Genomic DNA, 19,512 nt, shown 5'->3' on the forward strand with positions numbered 1-19,512 from the left:
GTGTTCAGTAGAGGTCCAACTTCATTCTTTTTTGCACTTGGATATCCAGTTGACCCAACATCATTTGTTGAAAAGACTCTTTTTACCCGTTGAATTCGCTCGTCACTCTTGTCAAAAATTAGTTGATTACGGGCTTCCCTGGTGGCACAGTGGTTGAGAGTCCGCCTGCCGATGCAGGGGACACGGGTTCGTGCCCTGGTCCGGGAAGATCCCACATGCCGTGGTGCGGCTGGGCCCATGAGCCATGGCCGCTGAGCCTGCGCGTCCGGAGCCTGTGCTCCGCAATGGGAGAGGCCACAACAGTGGCCCGCGTACCGCAAAAAAATTTAAGAGTTTATTTCTGAACTATCAGTTCTATTCCATTGATCTATAAGTCTATCCTTATGTTAGTACCACACTGTGTTGATCAGTGTAGCTTCGCAGTAAGTTTTGAAATTGGGGAGAGTGAGTTCTCCAACTTGGTTCTTCTGTTTCAAGGTCATCTCAGCTATTCCAGGTCCCTTGCATTTTCATATGAATTTAAGGATAACCTTGTCAACTTCTACAAAGAAGTCAGCTGAAATTTTGATGTAGAGTGCATTAAATCTGTTGATCAATTTGCCATCTTAACAATATTAAGTCTTCTGATTCATTTAGATCTTCTATTTCTTTCAACAATGTTTCATAGATTTCAGTGTATACAATTTACACTTCCTTTATTAAATTTATTCCTAAGAATTTTTTGATGATATTTTATATGGATTTTCCCCTTAATTTCATTTTCAGATTGTTCATTGCAAGTACCTAAAAATACAATACAGTTTTGCATGCTGATCTTATATCTTGCAACTTTGCTGAAAGATAAATAACTTTTAAGCTAAAAAGATAAAAGTAATTTTAAACTTTTATTTCTAAAAGTTAGAGATCATAATTTGAGCCATATAATGTCCAAGTAAGTGTACTAAGTTATGTCAACAGGCTTTTCTAATAATTAGGGGGGAAATAAGCCCCAGTTTCTTCCCTGCCATGTCAGTTGATGGCTATAGTATTTTCAAGCTTTTATTCTCTAAACTCACACCTTTCAAGAATATGTATAAATTGAAAATGATTACAGATTTGAGATGTTAAGAGATCTAGTTTTATATCCTGGATTCAGTCCCAAGCACACACTCATGATAGAGTGATTTCAAGTGATCAATTTAGAAGGGCTTTCATTCTGAACATTTTGATCTGTCATTAGTTCATTCTCTTTTTTTTTTGGCTGTGTTGGGTCTCTGTTGCTGTGTGTTGGCTTTCACTAGTTGCGGCGAGCGGGAGCTACTCTTCATTGCAGTGTGCAGGCTTCTCATTGAGGAAGCTTCTCTTGTTGAGGAGCATGGGCTGTAGGCGCAGCCTTCAGTAGTTGTGGTGTGTGGGCTCAGTAGTTGTGGCTTGCGGGCTCTAGAGCACAGGCTCAGTAGTTGTGGCACATGGGCTTAGTTGCTCCATGGCATGTGAGATCTTCCCGGACCAGGTCTCGAACCCATGTATGTCCCCTGCATTGGCAGGCGGATTCTTAACCACTGCACCACCAGGGAGGTCCCCATCCATGTTTTTGACCTGGATATTTTCTTTTCTTTATTGTTTTTGTTTGATTAATTTCTTTCTTTTATTCTTTCTTAAAGCTTTATTCTTTTATATTTGTTTAAAAAATTGTTTTTATCCAGTTGAGCTCAAGATTGCAGGAGAAAGGAATCAATAGATGAAATTATCAAAAACATACGTAGGGCTAACTTTTGGCAATTTTGTCTCTTTGTGTGACTGGACTTTCTAACAGGTTGGTGGTGAATATCAATCAGGATTGAACACTGAATTCCAAACTCCACTGGCACTTCAGTCACGAGTAAGTCAAGAGGAAGACAAGAAAGAGGTATGTAGTGATAATGGCTTTTGGACATCAGTGTTTCTACTATAATAGTATATGTGAGATTGGAAACAATTTGTAGTGTCCTAACACATTAAGAGCTAGTACTACAAATTCCATAGATAAAGGCACAAAAGTTGCTTGACTCATTTTAATATGTTGAACTTCTCTTCTAAGCTTCCAGGATTTAGGGTACCTTGATGTGAAATCAGAGAGGTGATCCTAGTGAGTTTCTTCAGTTAGTGTATATTTGCCATAGTAGCTAATTTAAGGAAGAGTTTTAATTTGTGACTTCCTTTTTTTCCTTTTCAATCTAAAGTTAGTTTAAATGAACAGTTTTTAACACTGGCCATGCACCAGAATCAGACATGGAGCTTTTTTCCAAATACAAATGCCTGGACCCAAAGCAGATATACTGAATCAGTATCTTAGGTAGGTTTGGGGCATCTGTGTTTTAAAAAAACACCACAGATGATTGTGATGTATCTTCAATATTGAGAACTGTTATTATAGTTTTAATAATTTTTACCAAAAAGACACAAGCTACTCTAAGGACAAAAATATGTCTGTGTGTATACTAGTGCTCTTTGAGTAGCTTGTGCCCTTAAAAAGAGAATATATAAATTTGGAAGTATGAACAGATCACGCACAGGGTAGTAGCATTTGCTTTTTTTTTTTTTTTAAATTATTTATTTATTTATTTTTGGCTTCGTTGGGTTTTTGTTGCTGCACGCGGGCTTCCTCTAGCTGTAGCCAGCAGGGGCTACTCTTCCTTGTGGTGCGCGGGTTTCTCATTGTGGTGACTTCTCTTGTTGCGGAGCATGGGCTCTAGGCACGTGGGCTTCAGTAATTGTGGCACGTGGGCTCAGTAGTTGTGGCTCACGGACTCTAGAGCGCAGGCTCAGTAGTTGTGGCGCACAGGCTTCATTGCTCCGCGGCATGTGGGATCTTCCCGGACCAAGGCTCGAACCCATGTACCCTGCATTGGCAGGCAGATTCTTAACCACTGCACCACCAGGGAAGCCCCAGCATTTGCTTTTATTATACTTGTTCCCTTTAAAAGTATGATGCTCTGATATTCCTCAGTCTTCCCTCCCTCCTCCCCACCATATTAGGCTAGGCTTAGAGTGTGCTTTTGTAGTGTGGTTTTAATTTTGGAAAGTTAAAGTGACGTTCTGTTATAAAATACCTCTTACATTCTTTCTTTGGTTCTGCTTCTGTGGTACTTACTACTTGGGAACACAGAGTAAATATAGTATGTATCTTATCATATTAAATATAATCATTTCCTCAAGGGCTATTGACAACTGACCATGCTAAGTGCAAACTAAATTAGTACTTCTTTCTCTGATTTGTCTGTTACATCTAATAGCTATGTGCTTGAAAATATAAATCTCTTGCTATATGTGATATTATCCTGAGTCACCATAAATAGAAGGAAATTAAGGACTTAATTCCCTGTGACTTTTGTGTCATATAGTTTTCTTGTCTATGGCACAAGGATTTTCCTTTTTTGGAAAGTCCTCTGAGAGCGGAATCCTAACAATTTTAACTTCTTTTCTTTAGCGTCAAAAGCAGTACCTGAGATATAGACGACTTTTCATGGATATTGAAAGAGAACAAGTGAAAGAACAACAGAGGCAAAAAGAACAAAGGAAGAAAATTGAAAAGTAAGTTCTTTGATCCTCATTGTGAGCCTTAAATTACCAGTTAAGATGATTTTGGAAGCTAGGTTTTAGAAATAATCAAGCAGTGGTTTTACCTTCTTATCCAAAGTGGAAACAACTTTTTTTTTTTTTGCGGTACGCGGGCCTCTCACTGTTGTGGCCTCTCCCGTTGCGGAGCACAGGCTCCAGACGCACAGGCTCAGCGGCCATGGCTCACGGGCCCAGCCGCTCCGTGGCACGTGGGATCCTCCCGGACCGGGGCACGAACCCGTGTCCCCTGCATCGGCAGGCGGACTCTCAACCACTGCGCCACCAGGGAAGCCCGAAACAACTGTTTTTGATCTGGGTCGTTGTATTAAAAGATGGTTAAGAGCTATGTTTTTTTTAATAGACTTTTTTTGGGAGTAGTTTTAGGTTCACAGCAAAATTAAGCAGAAAGTAGAGAAAGTTCCCATTTACTCCCTGCCCCTACACATGGACTGCTTCCTCCACTGTCAATATCCTGTACCACAGTGATACATTTGTTACAACTCATAAACCTACATTGACATATCATAATCTATATTTTACATTAGGCTTCAGTCTCAGTGTTGTACATTATTATAGGTTTTGACAAATGTATAATGACATGTATCTACAAACGTAGTATCATACAGAATAGTTTTGTTGCCCTAAAAATGTTCTGTGCTCTGTGTATTCATCTCTCCCTTCCCCCAGCCTGTGGCAACCACTGATCTTGTTACTGGCTCCATTGTTTTGCTATTGGGTTGGCCAAAAGGTTCGTTTGGTTTTTGTGTAAGATGACTCTAGTAGCAATTAGTTGTCTTTAACTTCATTCAAAATAAGTTTGTTAGATTGTATGTGACAGCTGTCATATCAGCATGCATTTAAGAAAAGACTTATCAAAATTGGTGAATTTTTGTGTAGCCATTTTAATATTGAAGATGGAAGAAAAAACCCAACATTTTTGGCATATTATGCTTTATTATTTCAAGAAAGGTTAAATACACAACCGAAATGCAAAAAAATATTTGTGCAGTATACAGAGAAGGTGCTGTGACTGATCGAACATGTCAAAAGTGGTCTGCAAAGTTTTGTGCTGGAGATTTCTTGCTGGATGATGCTCCACGGTCAGGTAGACCAGTTGAAGTTGATAGCAATCAAATCGAAACATTAATTGAGAACAATCAACATTATACCACACGGGAGCTAGCCGACATAATCAAAATATCCAAATCAAGCGCTGAAAATCATTTGCACCAGCTTGGTTATGTGAATCGCTTTGACGTTTGGGTTCCACATAAGTTAAGCGAAGAAAATCTTCTTGACCGTATTTCCGCATGCGATTCTCTACTTAAACGTAATGAAAACGTTCCATTTTGAAAACAAATTGTGAGGGGTGATGAAAAGTGGATTCTGTACACTAATGTGGAATGGAAGAGATTGTGGGGCAAGCGAAATGAACCACCACCAACCACACCAAAGGCCAGTCTTCATCCAAAGAAGGTGATGTTGTATATGTGGTGGGATTGGAAAGGAGTCCTCTATTATGAGCTCCTTCTGGAAAACCAAACGATTAATTCCAACAAGTACTGCTCCCAGTTAGACCAACTGAAAGCAGCAGTCGATGAAAAGCATCCAGAATTAGTCAGCAGAAAACGCATAATCTTCCATCAGGATAACACAAGACCTCAGGTTTCTTTGATGACCAGGCAAAAACTATTACAGCTTGACTGGGAACTTCTGATTCACCCGCCACATTCACCAGACACTGCACCTTCGGATTTCCATTTATTTTGGTCTTTATAAAATTCTCTTAATGGAAAAAATTTCAATTCCCTGGAAGCTGTAAAAGGCACCTGGAAGAGTTCTTTGCTCAAAAAGGTAAAAAGTTTTGGGAAGATGGAATTATGAAGTTGCCTGAAAAATGGCAGAAGGTAGTGGAACAAAAGGGTGAATACACTGTTCAATAAACTTCTTGGTGAAAATGAAAAAATGTATCTTTTATTTTTACTTAAAAACCAAAGGCACTTTTTGGCCAACCCAATATTTTCAGAATATCATATAGCTGGAATCATACGGTATGTAGCCTGTTCAGACTGACTTTTTCCCCTTAGTATTATGCATTTAAGATTGCTCAAATTCCTTTTCATGGCTTGATAATTCATTTCTTTTTAGTGCTGAATAATATTCTAAAATCTGGATGTACTACAGTTTATTTATCCATGCACCTACTGAAGGATATCTTGGTTTCTTCCAAGATTTGGCAGATACAAATAAAGCTACTATAAGTATCCATGTGCAGGTTTTGTGTGGGCATAAATTTTCAACTCCTTTGGGTAAATATTGAGGAGTACATTTGCTGGATTGTATGGTAAGAGGATGTTCACTTTTCTAAGAAACTATCAAACCTTCTTCCAAAATGTACCACTTTGCAATCCATCAGCAATGAATGAGAGTTCCTGTTGCTCCACATCCTTGTCAGCATTTGATGCTGTCGGCATTTTGAATTTTGGCCATTGTAATAGGAGTGTGTGTTATCTCGTTATTTTAAATTGCATTTCCCTGATGACATGATGAGGAGCATCTTTTCATATGCTCACTAGCCATCTGTATATCATCTTTGGTGAAGTGTCTGTTCAGGTCTTGGGCCCATTTTTTAATTGGGCTATTTGTTTTCTTATTCTTGAGTTTTACGGGTTCTTTGTATATTTTGGATAATAGTACTTTATCAGATGTGTCTTTTGCAAATAATTCCTCCTAGTCTGTGGCTTGAATTCTCATTCTCATGACATTGTCTTTTGGAGAGGAGATGTTTTTAATTTTAATGAAATTCAGCTTATAATTATTTTTTTCATAGATCATGCCTTTCATATTATATCTAAAAAGTCATTGCTGTACCTAAAGTCACCTATATTTTCTTTTGTGTTATCTTCTAGGAATTTTGTACTTTTGTGTTTTACATTTAGCTTTCTGATACATTTTGAGTTAACTTTTGTAAGGGGTATAAGGTCTGTGTCCGTATTCCTTTTTTTTTTCACACAGATATTCAGTTGTTCCTATACCATTTGTTGAAAAGACTATCTTTGCCTCATTATATTGCCTTTGCTCCTTTGTCAAAGATCAGTTAAGTGTATTTGTGAGGGTTTATTTCTGGGTTCTCTGTTCTGTGCCATTGACCTATTTGTCTATTCTTTTGCCAATACCACACTGTCTTAAAAGGGGAATGATGCCTGTAAGAGACTCACTTTAAGGACACACATAGGCTGGAAGTGGAGGGATGGAAAAAGATATTCCATGCAAATGCTCACAAAAAGAGAGCAGGGATACCTATCCTTGTATCAGAAAAAATAAACTAAGTTAAAAAAGAAGGGTCACAATAGACAAAGAAGTCACTATATATGATAAAAGGATCAATTCATGAAGATGACATAATGATTGTAAATATCCAACATCGGAGCATCTAAATATAAAGCAGATATTAATAGAACTGAAGGGAGAAATAAACAATACAGTAAAAGTAGGAGACTTTAATACCCCCCTCTCAACAATGGATAGATCGTACAGAAAGAAAATCAATAAGGAAACAGCACTTTTGAGTAATACTATAGACCAAATGGATCTATACACACATATACAGAACATTTTATCCAACAGCAGCAGAAAACAACATTCTCTTCAAGAACAAACAGAACATTCTCCAGGATAGATCATATGTTAGGCCACAAAACAAATCTTAACAAATCAAGAAGATTGAAATTATATCAAGCATCTTTTCCAAACACAATAGTGTGAAACTAGAAATCAATAACAGGAAGAAAATTGGAAAATTCACAAATACATGGAATTTAAACAACACACTCCTGAACAACCAGTGGTCCAAAGAAGAAATCAAAAGGGAAATTTTTTAAAATCTTGTGATATTATGGGATATGGCAAAAGCATTTCTAAGAGGAAAGTTTATAAAGAGAAAAGATCTCAAATAAACAACCGGACCTTCCACCTGAAAGAACTGGAAAAAGAAGAGCAAACTAAGCTCAAAATTAATAGAAGGAAGGAAATAACGATTAGAGCAGAAATAAAGAATAGGGAAAAAATAGAAATGATCAGCAAAACTAAGAATTGGTTTTTGAAAAGATAAAACAAAATTGAAAATCCTTCGCTAGATTAACCAAGAAAAAAACTCAAGTAAATAAAATTATAAGTGAAAGAGGACTCATTACAACTGACACCACAGAAACACAAAGGTTTATAAGAGACTACCATTTACAATTATATGCCAACAAATTGGACAACCTAAGAAAAATGGATAAATTTCTAGAAACATACAACCTATCAAGACTGGATTATGGAGAAATAGAAAATCTGAACAGACCAATTGCAAGTAGGGAGATTGAATTAGTAATCAAAAACCTCCCAACAACAGTTGAGGAGCAGACAGCTTCACTGGGAATTCTACCAAACGTTTAAAGAGGAATTAACACTGATCATTCTCAAACTCCCAAAAAATAGAAGAGGAGGGAACACTTCCAAACTTATTATGAGGCCAGCATTATCCTGATATCAAAACCAGACAAGGACACTACAAGAAAAGAAAATTACAGGCTACTATCCTTGATGAATGTAGCTACAGAAAGTTTCAACAAAGTATTAGCAAATTGAATCCAACAATACATTAAAAGGACCACACACCAGGATCAAGTGGAATTTATTCTAGGGATGCAAGGATGGTTCAAATCCACAAATCAATCAGTGTGATACACCATATTAACATAATGAAAGATAAAAATCATGTGATTGTCTCAGTAGATGCAGAAAAAGCACTTGACAAAATTCAACATCCATTCATGATAAAAACTCTCAACAAAGTGGATATAGAGGGAACATACCTTGACATAATAAAGACCATATATGACAAGTCCATAGCTAACATCATACTCCATGGTGAAAAGCTGAAAGCTTTTCCTTTTAGGATCAGGAACAAGACAAAAACGCCTATTCTTGCCACTTTTATTCAACATAGTACAGGAAGTCCTAGCCTGAGCAGTTAGTCAAGAAAAATAAATAAAAACATTAAATTGGAAAGGAAGAATTAAAAGTGTGACTATTTACAGATGACATGATATTATATACAGAAAACCCTTAGACTCCACCAAAAATCTGTTAGAACTAAATGAATTCAGTAAAGTTGCAGGATACAAAATCAATTTACAAAAATCAGTTGTATTTCCATATATTAACAATGAACTATTGAAAACAGAAATTGAGAAAACAATCCTATTTACCATAACATCAAAAAGAATAAAATACTCATGAGTAAATTTAACCAAGGAGGTGAAAGATCTTTACACTGAAAACTATAAGACATTGTTGAAAGAAATTGAAGAAGACACAATTAAATGGAAAGATATTTCATGCCCATGGGTTGGAAGAGTTAGTATTGTTAAAAATATCCATACTACCCAAAGCAGTCCACAGATGCAGTCCCTATCAAAATTCCAATGGCAGAAATAGACAAACAACCCTAAAATCCATATAGAACCACAAAAGACCCTGAATAGCCAAAGCAATGTTGAGAAAGGAGCACAAAGCTGGAGACATCACACGTCCTGATTTTAGACTATATTAAAAAGCTATAGTAATCAAAATAGTGTGGTATTGACATAAAAACAGATACATATATGATGGGACAGAATAAAGAGTTCAGAAATAAATCAATTAATTTGTGATGAGAGAGCCAAGAATATGCAATGGAGAAAGGATAGTCTTGTCAATAAATGGTGTTGGGAAAACTGGACAGCAGCATGCAAAAGAATTAAATTGGACCCTATCTTACACTATCAAAAATCAACTCAAAATGGATTAAAAACTTGAACTTAATACCTGAAACTGTAAAACTCCTAGAAGAAAGCACAGAGGTAACCTCCTTGACATTAGTCTTAATAATGATTTTTTGAATATGATACCATAAGCACAAGCAACAAAAGCAAAAAAAATCTAGTGAGACTACATCAGACTAAAAAGCTTCTGCACAACAAAGTGAAAGGGAATTGTATGAAATGAGAGAAAATATTTGCAAACCGTGTAACCGATAAGTGTTCATATCCAAAATATATAATGAACTCACTCAACCCAATAGAAAAAAAAATTTAAAAATGCGCAAAGGACCTGAACAGACATTTTTTTTCAAGAAAACATAAAAATGGCCAACAGGTACGTGAAAAAGTGCTCAACATTACTAATCATCATGGAAATGCAAATCAAAGCCATAATGAGATACCACACCTATTTGAATGGCTGTTATCAAAAAGACAAGACAGAAGGGCTGGCAAGGATGTGGAGAAAAGGGAACACTTGTGCATTCTTGGTAGGAATATAAATTGGTATAGACATTATGGAAAACAGTATAGAGGTTCCTCAAAAAATTAAAAGTAGAGCTACCATATAATCCAGCAATTCTACTTTTGGATATATATCCGAAGGAAATTCAATCACTATTTCAAAGAAATATGTGCACTCCTATGTTCATTGCAGTATTATTCACAATAGCCAAGACATGGAAGCTGCCTAAGTGTCCATTAACAAGTGAATGGATAAAAATAATGTGGTGCAAATATAACAGAATATTATTCGGCCACGAAAAAGAAGGAAATCCTGCCATTTGTGACAGCATGAATGAAACTTGAGGGCATTATACTAAGTGAAATAAGTCAGATAAAGAAAGACAACTACTTTATGACCTGACATGTTAAATCTTAAAAAGTTGAACTTACAGAAACAGAGAATAGATTGGTGGTTGCCAGGACTTGGTGGGTGGGGGAAATGAGATGTTGGTCAAAAGGTACAAACTTTTAGTTATAAGATTAATAAGTTCCGGGATCTAATAATGTACAGCATGGTAACTATAGTTAGCAATACTGTATTATATACTTGACATTTGCTAAGAGACTAGATCTTGTATGTTCTCCTCTGTCTTTCTGTCTGTCTATCTAGCTATCTAAAAGTATTGGTATACACTGTATACCTTAAAGTTACACAGTGTTTTTTGTCAATTATATCTCAGTAAAGCTGGGAAAAAAATATGAGTTCCAAGGCAAGGACCTACCGTCTTATCTGGGTCTGAGAGTGATTCTGCATTTATTCAGCAGATATGAATTTGGCATCTTTCATATCCTGACACTGTCCTAGGCACAAGCAATACAAAGATAAATAAAATGTGGTTTCTTTTCTTGAAGAATTCATAATCTAGGGTGGATGGGGAAAGAATTGTATGCAAATGGGTTATATAATTATTATAATAGAAGTAAGTACAGAGTCCCTGAGAGCACAGAAGAGGGATTACTGATTTCATATGGAGTGCTAAAGAAATTATTACATTTCACTTGGACCTAGATGGATAAATGTGTGTTTACTGGGGAAGTGGATAAGGATGGTGAGGTAGAAAAATCAACAAAAACTGAGTCAGGGTGGAAGGAAATAATAGTATTCATGCAGAGTTTTATAATTTATAAGGGCTTTCATATATTATCTTGTTCATATATTATCTTGTTTTATTGTTTCAACAATAAAACAAATGTTTGTTGAATGTTAAAGCCTACCACGTGGCAGGCACTGTACTGAATGCTGAGGATATGCAATTTGCATATGTGGCAGGATAGTGCTTCATAGCACAAATTAAGAATCAAATAGTCTTAGGTTTGAATTTTCTACCTATTGGCTATGTAACCTTGAGCACAGTTCTTCATGTGGATGAACTTCTTCATGTGGATGAACTTTTTTTTTGAAAATTTTTTGGAATTTTTAAATTTAATTTAAATTATTTTTTATACAGCAGGTTATTATTAGTTATCTATTTTATACATATCAGTGTATACATGTCAATCCCAATCTCCCAGTTCATCCCCCCACTCCTCACTGTCCCCCCCCGGTTCCATACGTTTGTTCTCTATGTCTGTGTCTATGTTTCTGCTTTGCAAACCGGTTCATCTGTACCATTTTTCTAGATTCCACATATATGCGTTAATATACAATAATTGTTTTTCTCTTTCTGACTTACTTCACTCTGTATGACAGTCTCTAGGTCCATTCACATCTCTACAAATAACCCAATTTTGCTCCTTTTTATGGCTGAGTAATATTCCATTGTATATATGTACCACATCTTCTTTATCCATTCATCTGTCGATGGGCATTTAGGTTGCTTCCATGACCTGGCTATTGTAAATAGCACTGCAGTGAACACTGGGGACCTGGTAGTTTTCTGGTGGCATTTTTAGGATTATGTATATTGTCATGTCATCTGCAAACAATGGCAGTTTTACTTCTTCTTTTCCAATTTGTATTCCTTTTATTTCTTTTTCTTATCTGATTGCAGTGGTTAGTGCTTCTAAAACTATGTTGAATAAGAGTGGCGAGAGTGGTCATACTTGTCTTGTTCCTGATCTTAGAGAAAATGCTTTCAGTTTTTCACCATTGAGAATGATGTTTATTGTGTTTTTTAAGTTTTTTTTCCCTGTAATTGATTTCTAATCTCATAGCTTCATGGTTCAGAAAAGATGCTTGATATAATTTCAATTTTCTTAAATTTACTGAGGCTTGATTCGTGACCCAAGATGTGGTCTATCCTGGAGAATGTTCTGTGGGCACTTTAATTCTTCTAGGTATTTGTTCTTTAATTTTTCTAGGTCTTTGTTAAACATTTCTTGCATCTTCTCGATCTTTGTTTGCCTCCATTCTTTTTCCGAGGTCTTGGATCATCTTCACTATCATTATTCTGAGTTCTTTTTCTGGAAGGTTGCCTATCTCCACTTCATTTAATTGTTTTTCTGGGGTTTTATCTTCTTCCTTCATCTATTACATAGCCCTCTGCCTTTTCATTTTGTCTTTCTGTGAATGTGGTTTTTGTTCCACAGGCTGCAGGATTGTAGTTCTTGCTTCTGCTCAAGTGTTTTGATTGGATAAAAGTGATGAATGCTGCACTCTCTGCCTAGCAGAGAAAAGGGTAAACTTTCTGGTCATAGATAACATAATTTGGAGCCTGTAAAAAATTTTAAAACAATATTATTCAGTCAAAATTTTCTAGGCATGTCAAGAGATAAGACCAGATAACCAAAAGCTAACAGAAGCAGGCTTACAGATGCCACAGATACTGGTGTTATCATACAAGGACTTTAAAACACTTGATTAATATCTTTAAGTAAATAGAGGAAAAGATGGAAAAAATAGATGAAAATATGGAGAATTTCACCAGAGAACTGAAATCTTTAAAATAGAATAAAATAGAAAGTCTTAAATTGAAAAAATATGATCTTAAAATATGCACTCCAGGGCTTCCCTGGTGGCACAGTGGTTGAGAATCCACCTGCCAATGCAGGGGACATGGGTCCAAGCCCTGGTTCAGGAAGATCCCACATGCCACGGAGCAACTAAGCCCGTGCACCACAACTACTAAGCCTGTGCTCTAGAGCCCGCAAGCCACAACTACTGAGCCCGTGTCCCACCCCACAACTACTGAAGCCCATGCGCCTAGAGCCCGAGCTCCGCAACAAGAGAAGCCACTGCAATGAGAAGCCCGTGCACCAGAACAAAGAGTAGCCCCCGCTTGCCACAACTAGAGAGAAGCCTGCATGCAGCAATGAAGACCCAACGCACCCAAAGATAAATAAATACATAAATAAAAAAAAAAAGAATTATCTTTCACTGGTGGAAGTAAATCATTTTTTTCTATTCTTTCTGATTTTCAATTTTTTATCATTAGCATATTTGATTTTGGGAGCCTAAGCAATATCTATATTGTAAGGGACCCCTTGCTGAATATCTTGTTTATTTTGCTATAGAGAGTACAAAGACTTCTGAAATTTTTATGTGGCAGTCCACTGGTGAGAATAGTTTTCCTGTGAGGTGTTTAATAGTTCCTTTGGTATGTTTTTATTCTCACATTTTTTTCCCCTTTGAGATATGTTATAATACTCTTGTCCTAAAAGCAACTTGACAAAAACTGCTGCAGTAAAAAAGTGTGTGTGTGTGTGTGTATTTTGGATTGGGGTTAGAAGAGAGAGGCTTGGAAGAATCCTCATGAGGTTGTCTAGGGTATCCTTTAGGCAGAATTCTATTTAAATATTTCAAAGATCTTTTCTATTCTTAATATCCTTTAGGATTGTAGTTATATTGATATAATCTCCCAAATAACAATTTCAGAACATAAGGACATTGTCTCTCGGACGTTTGTTCCTATATCTAGGCCAGATTTGTCTTACTATAACCTAGTTATTTTGCCATAATTATGATCTGATCTACATCAAAAAAAATCTGTTTTCTGTTGTGCCCATATATAAGTGTTTTTACAGACTCATCAGGCAAAAGACAGAATGGAAATTTCAGTTCATTTAACTGAAGCCAAGACATCCCTGCTGTGGGTATTTTATGTCTACCTTAAATCGTCTTATGACATCCCTACCACATGGCATAGTTGGTGGGGAATTCTTCTTTAGCTACACTGCTGACCTTCTGTGAAAGCTTTTCTACTTAAGGCTTTTGTTTTATTGCCATTTTCTCACCAGATAATCTTTTTCTTGTTGTATTTATGCCCTTGACCCCAGAAAAAATATGAAGGTCTCTGTCTTACAGATGGTATCAGAACATTAAATCTGTTGTCATTGACAGTTTGCAAGTAATTAAAATTTATTTTTTGCTTTTTCCTTGTTGAAGAAACTAAATCATGTATGCCTTCTTTGCATGGGGGTTATATGTTTTAACTTAAAGACAAAAGCCATTTTAGCAACATTCTAAAGTAAACATATACCTGCTTTCTGAATCGGGATTGTTAATAACCACTTTACCTCACCCAGTTGTTACAAGAATCAAATGATATGTTTTCATTCGTTCACTTAGCAGCTGCTTATTGAGCATCTATTAATTGGTAGACATGATGCTAGATTTCAGAGTTGCAAAAAATGGAAGACATGATCCCACCCTTCAAGGATCTTACTAGATAGATTTCACTGACTAATGGGGAGACAGATAAATGAATAGGTAATCATAATACCATATATTAAGTATTACAAGACAGTATAGCAAGTGATTAAGAACATGGGGATACATGTGTTGAAGTCCTAGTTCTGCTGCCTACCAGCTCTGTGACTTTGGGCAAGTTACCTTCTATAAGTCCCAGTTTCTTCTCTATAAAACAGGGATAATAATGATATATACCTTAGAAAGTTGCTGTGAGGATTAAATGAGGTAACATAGTAAATGAGCTTAGTATAGAATCTGGCATGTAGTATATGCTCAATAAATGTTAGTTGCCAAATATTTAAGGGAAAAAATAATACCAAGTTTTATATAAAATATTCCAGAGAATGGAAAACAGGGAATACTTCCCAGATAATTATAGAAGACAGTATAACCTTAATACCAACCTGTCATGGGTATTACAAGAAAGCAATGTTACAGACTAATTTCTTTCATCAACATAAATGTAAAAAATCAAGTAAAATATCGGTAAAATAAAGTCTTTCTTCTTATGTCATTAGAAGGAAAAAATTTCAAGAATGTCTGAGAGCACGGAGACTGTGTTTCGAAATCAAGTGTGAAAAAGGCCCCCCGTGGGGCAGAGCTGTTCAATCACACAAAAAAGAGAGACGTCAGTCCGGCAGGAAGCCTGGCTGGGATATAAATTGCCCAGGGCCAGGGCATGCACCAAGGCTGCTGCCGCTGGTGCCCGGTCCATTTTCTCCAGGACAGGGAAGGCTTCCTGGGCTGAGTTGTGAAGGGTTAGAAGAAGTAGTATGAGACAAAATTGGAATTGGACTGGGGAAAAGAGTAGATGGGGATTCTAGGCAAAAAGAATAGCATTGTAAAAGCAGTAACTCCTGAAGGAATAGGTCACTTCTGAGTTGGATGTGATTGGAGCTAAAGGAATGGCAAGAAGTAAACCTTCAAAATGAGGAAAGATCATAAAGAACTTTGTACGTCATGAGAAGGAATTTGGATTTTATCCTGAAAACAGGAGCCGTTTAGAGGCATTGTGAGGAATAGATAAAATGGCTAAGACTAGACGTTAGGGTATTATTGAAGTAATATACTTATAGAGAAGATGAGAAGTGAAATTAATTTTTTAAAGGTTATTAAATATTAAGCCCTTACTGCATATTAAATGCTTTACATAGATTATTGTATCATTTAATTGATATACAGTCCTGCAGGGTAGTGGTGGCCACCATTCATTGAGTGTTTACAATATGCCAGACATACTGTTGGGTGTTTTAGAGGCATTAGCTCATTTGCCTACTTCAATAACTGTATGAGGTAAATTTTATTATTCTTTTTATTTTACAGATGAGAAAATGAGCCCCAGAGAGGTTAAGTAATTTGCCTAAGATTAAGATCACACTTAGCAATGGCAGAACTGGGATTCAATCCCAGATTTATTTGACTCCATCACCTAAGCACTTTTTTTTTTTGCTGTACGTGGGCCTCTCACTGTTGTGGCCTCTCCTGCTGCAGAGCACAGGCTCCGGACGCGCAGGCTCAGCGGCCATGGCTCACAGGCCCAGCCACTCCGTGGCATGTGGGATCTTCTTGGACCGGGGCACGAACCCGTGTCCCCTGCATCAGCAGGCGGACTCTCAACCACTGCGCCACCAGGGAAGCCCCACCTAAGCACTTTGAAGGCTGTAACTTCAGTAAGTTATAAGCCAAGGCCAGGAAGGCAGCGAGGAGGAGGCAGTTTTAAGAGCAAAAGAGATAGAATTAATAAAATATTGTCGGAGGAGAATTCAAGGGTAAATCCCAGGTTTATGGCTTAGGCCACCAGGTAAATGGGATACTATGAAACATTTTCCAGGAAGGAGGTGGAGGTGGAGAGGATAAGTTTAGTTTGGGGCATATTGGATTTGAAGTTCTTAAAGGAGATCCAAGTAGAGTGTCCAGTAGGAAATATTATTTTTAGTAATGATTTCAGAAATCACTAAGGAAGAATACTATCAGAATCAAGAAACAGAGAGACAGAGAAAAAAAGTTGAACAGAAAAACATGATCAGCAGGCAAAGATTTAGACTGTGCTAGATTAGACCTTAATCATGTTGTACCAAAGAGGAAGATTTCTTTCATCTCCTTGAGAAGTTATTTTTCTAACAGAGCACCTCTTTTTTTTGAATATTATTTTATTGTATTTTTTTATACAGTAGGTTCTTATTAGTTATCTATTTTATACTTATTAGTGTATATATGTCAATCCCAATCTCTCAATTCATCCCATCACCACCACCTAACAGAGCACCTCTTTTAACTCCTGAAATAAATCTATTTCTTGTTCTTGTATGCAGAATTCCTTTTATTTGACAGTGTTAGTGTTGGCAGATTTCTGTGATTGCTCAAGAAGTATGAATCCATAGAGCCAAAAAGATAGCCCTCGATTTTAGTTCTAGGTCTCTATCTTGTTTTAACTTTGTAAAGGATTAGTGGTGTGGCTTTATACGGAACATAGCTAACAAGAGTTTTGGAGTTGTTGTTGTAATTATAAGAATATATTTTTAGGGCTTCCCTGGTGGCGCAGTGGTTGAGAGTCCGCCTGCCGAGGTAGGGGGCGTGGGTTTGTGCCCCGGTCCTGGAGGATCCCGCGTGCCACGGAGCGGCTGGGCCCGTGAGCCGTGGCCGCTTGGCCTGCGCATCCGGAGCCTGTGCTCCACGATGGGAGAGGCCGCGGCAGTGAGAGGCCCGCGTACAGAAAAAAAAAAAAAAGAATATATTTTTAATGCAGTTTGCCTGTGATAATCACTTTCTTTTCAGGATTCTCTTCAAAATGTAAATATTGACATCTACTTGTTGCTTAGTTCTGCAAACACCCAGTGTAGCAAGTTTACAAATCAATTTGCAGTGTTTTGTATTCTTACTCTCTTTTACTGAAAGTCTGACACTGGTTTTAGAATACCTTTTAGCATAACCAGAGAACCAGTATAATTGTATTCACGTCAGTGCCCTGGGAAAAACCGATATGTTGACATGTTGATTTCCAACCTAGTCTAGTTTCTGTTGTGTGTCAGCTAAAAGATATATTTATGCAAGAAGCTTTAAAGACATCCAAGAAGAATAAACTTGTTTATAGAATAATTGTTTATATCAACTTTTTTAGTTGGTTTTTGCCATTTTTTATTTTTATGATCCTTTCTGAAACTACTGTATGGCAGTAGTTCTTAACCTGAGAATCTGACCAAAGCTACAGATTCTTTTCCCAGATAAATACCTTTGAGACACTCAAGTGGAATGTCAAACTGGCAGGTAGTTAAGTAGGTTTGAATCTCAGAGGAATGGTCTATGCTGGAACTGTAGCTTAATGAGTTACAGGTGGTAGTGGGTGGTAACTGAAGCATATGGTATGTGTAAAGTCACCTGGGAAGAAGGCATAGTGTAAGATATGGAGAATGCCTAGATGTAGTGTGTTTCTGCTTATGTACTATGACTTTTTGGAGAGCCCCAAACTATTTTAATATCTAAGATATTTTGCTCCCTTGAATCAATTTTTGCTGCCTTGGGTACAATGTGGCCCCTGTTGAGAATGTAAATGCTAGATGGATTAACCTGTAGGCCAGCACTGTCCTTAGAGAGACTTGTTTTGGTGGAGTGATTGATGGGTCTTAATAAGCCATAATGGAGTGGGAGAGGAGATCAGGAAATAGAGAGAGAAAGCTAGACAACTCTTAAGATGTTTGACTGTGAGGAGAGGAGTAGCTATGGGGGAGAAGGGGGAAAGGGCTGATTCCATCATTTCTAGTAATTGTCCTGTTACCAACATTTGAGAAACAATGCTGGTGTGTTTCCTCAGCTCTCAGTTTACTGGTATGGAGAACAAATGGTATAGAGAATTATACCAGTAACTAAGCTGTTCTGTTGTCATTCACTTGGCTCCATTTGTTTCACTATTGAAAACCTCACTTTAATTTCTTATCTACAGAAAAATCTTTTCACATTCGCCTTTTTCACAAGCTAAGGAGTTATTGAACTAATCAAATATGAATGCCCTAAAAACATTTACTTTTTTTACTGGCTCTCTTTGGAATAAGATCTTTATATAAGAAGATCTTTAGCCAAGGGCACCTATGATCTTAGGCTTATCTTTAAACTTTTGTACTCTTTTAATCTCTTCCTTTTATTCTCTTATTTCATGCATTATATTTTAAGAGAGCACAGCGACGTGTATTTTAAAGCCAATTTTGGGGAATTCCCTGGTGGTGCAGTGGTTAGGACTCCATGCTTCCACTGCAGGGGGCACGGGTTCGATCCCTGTTGGGGGAACTAAGATCTCTCATACTTTGCGGCACAGCCAAAAAAAAAAAAAAAAAAGTCAATTGTGAAGAGGTATGTGTCTTGTGGCTCTTCTCCACATTACCTTTCTCACATTCCTAGTCCACAACCTTATATGCCTCTAAATCTTGATCCTTGCTAGTTACAAAAACATTATCTCTCTGCCCAAGTGGCAATAGTGAGATTTCTTACATCTACCCTATTACAACTTTATATCGCATTTGAGTTTGAATCATACCATAAAAGCTATATTTATGTTCTATACTCTTTGAGGAATACTCACCTTAGACCTACAGTTGTAACTCAAGAAAGAACAGCAGAACAGTTATAAGAAAATCCTTGTTCAAAGTGGCCTTGTCACTCTGCTAGAGGTGGCCAGAGATTAGCTGTCATAATCTGGATGGACTTAGTTGCACATACAAGTTTATTGTGCTTTTCCAGTGCCTGTTCTTTCAGCCTTTATAGGACAGCTTCCTGGGTTTTAGTATATACCTGTGTTAATCTAAGTAAAAGGAAGCCCATAATTCCCCTGGAGCAAATAGCCTGCTACAAATGGAGAGAAGCCTAGAATTTTCAGCAGTTCATGCTTTATTGAAGAGGTGTGAGTATGAATTTACCTCACACTACTGTTCAGAAAACAATAGCTCATTTGTTTCAAAGTAA

The 19,512-nt window shown here is 37.1% G+C and overlaps 1 protein-coding gene across 4 annotated transcripts in view; it reads left to right on the top strand.

Moving 5' to 3' along the window:
- CCDC15 (coiled-coil domain containing 15) overlaps positions 1-19,512 on the top strand; it is a 56,274-nt gene that overhangs the window by 26,433 nt on the left and 10,329 nt on the right. For 3 of the 4 annotated variants that reach the window (XM_024740775.1, XM_024740777.1, XM_024740778.1), the window contains 2 exons: positions 1,796-1,888; positions 3,449-3,552. In XM_024740775.1, the coding sequence (XP_024596543.1) occupies positions 1,796-1,888; positions 3,449-3,552 (197 nt within the window). The remainder of the gene's footprint in view (positions 1-1,795; positions 1,889-3,448; positions 3,553-19,512) is intronic. The other variant, XM_024740776.1, reaches the window with a different exon arrangement.

This window comes from Neophocaena asiaeorientalis, unplaced genomic scaffold, assembly GCF_003031525.2.
Source record: "Neophocaena asiaeorientalis asiaeorientalis breed wild unplaced genomic scaffold, Neophocaena_asiaeorientalis_V1.1 scaffold308, whole genome shotgun sequence".
NCBI lineage: Eukaryota > Metazoa > Chordata > Mammalia > Artiodactyla > Phocoenidae > Neophocaena > Neophocaena asiaeorientalis.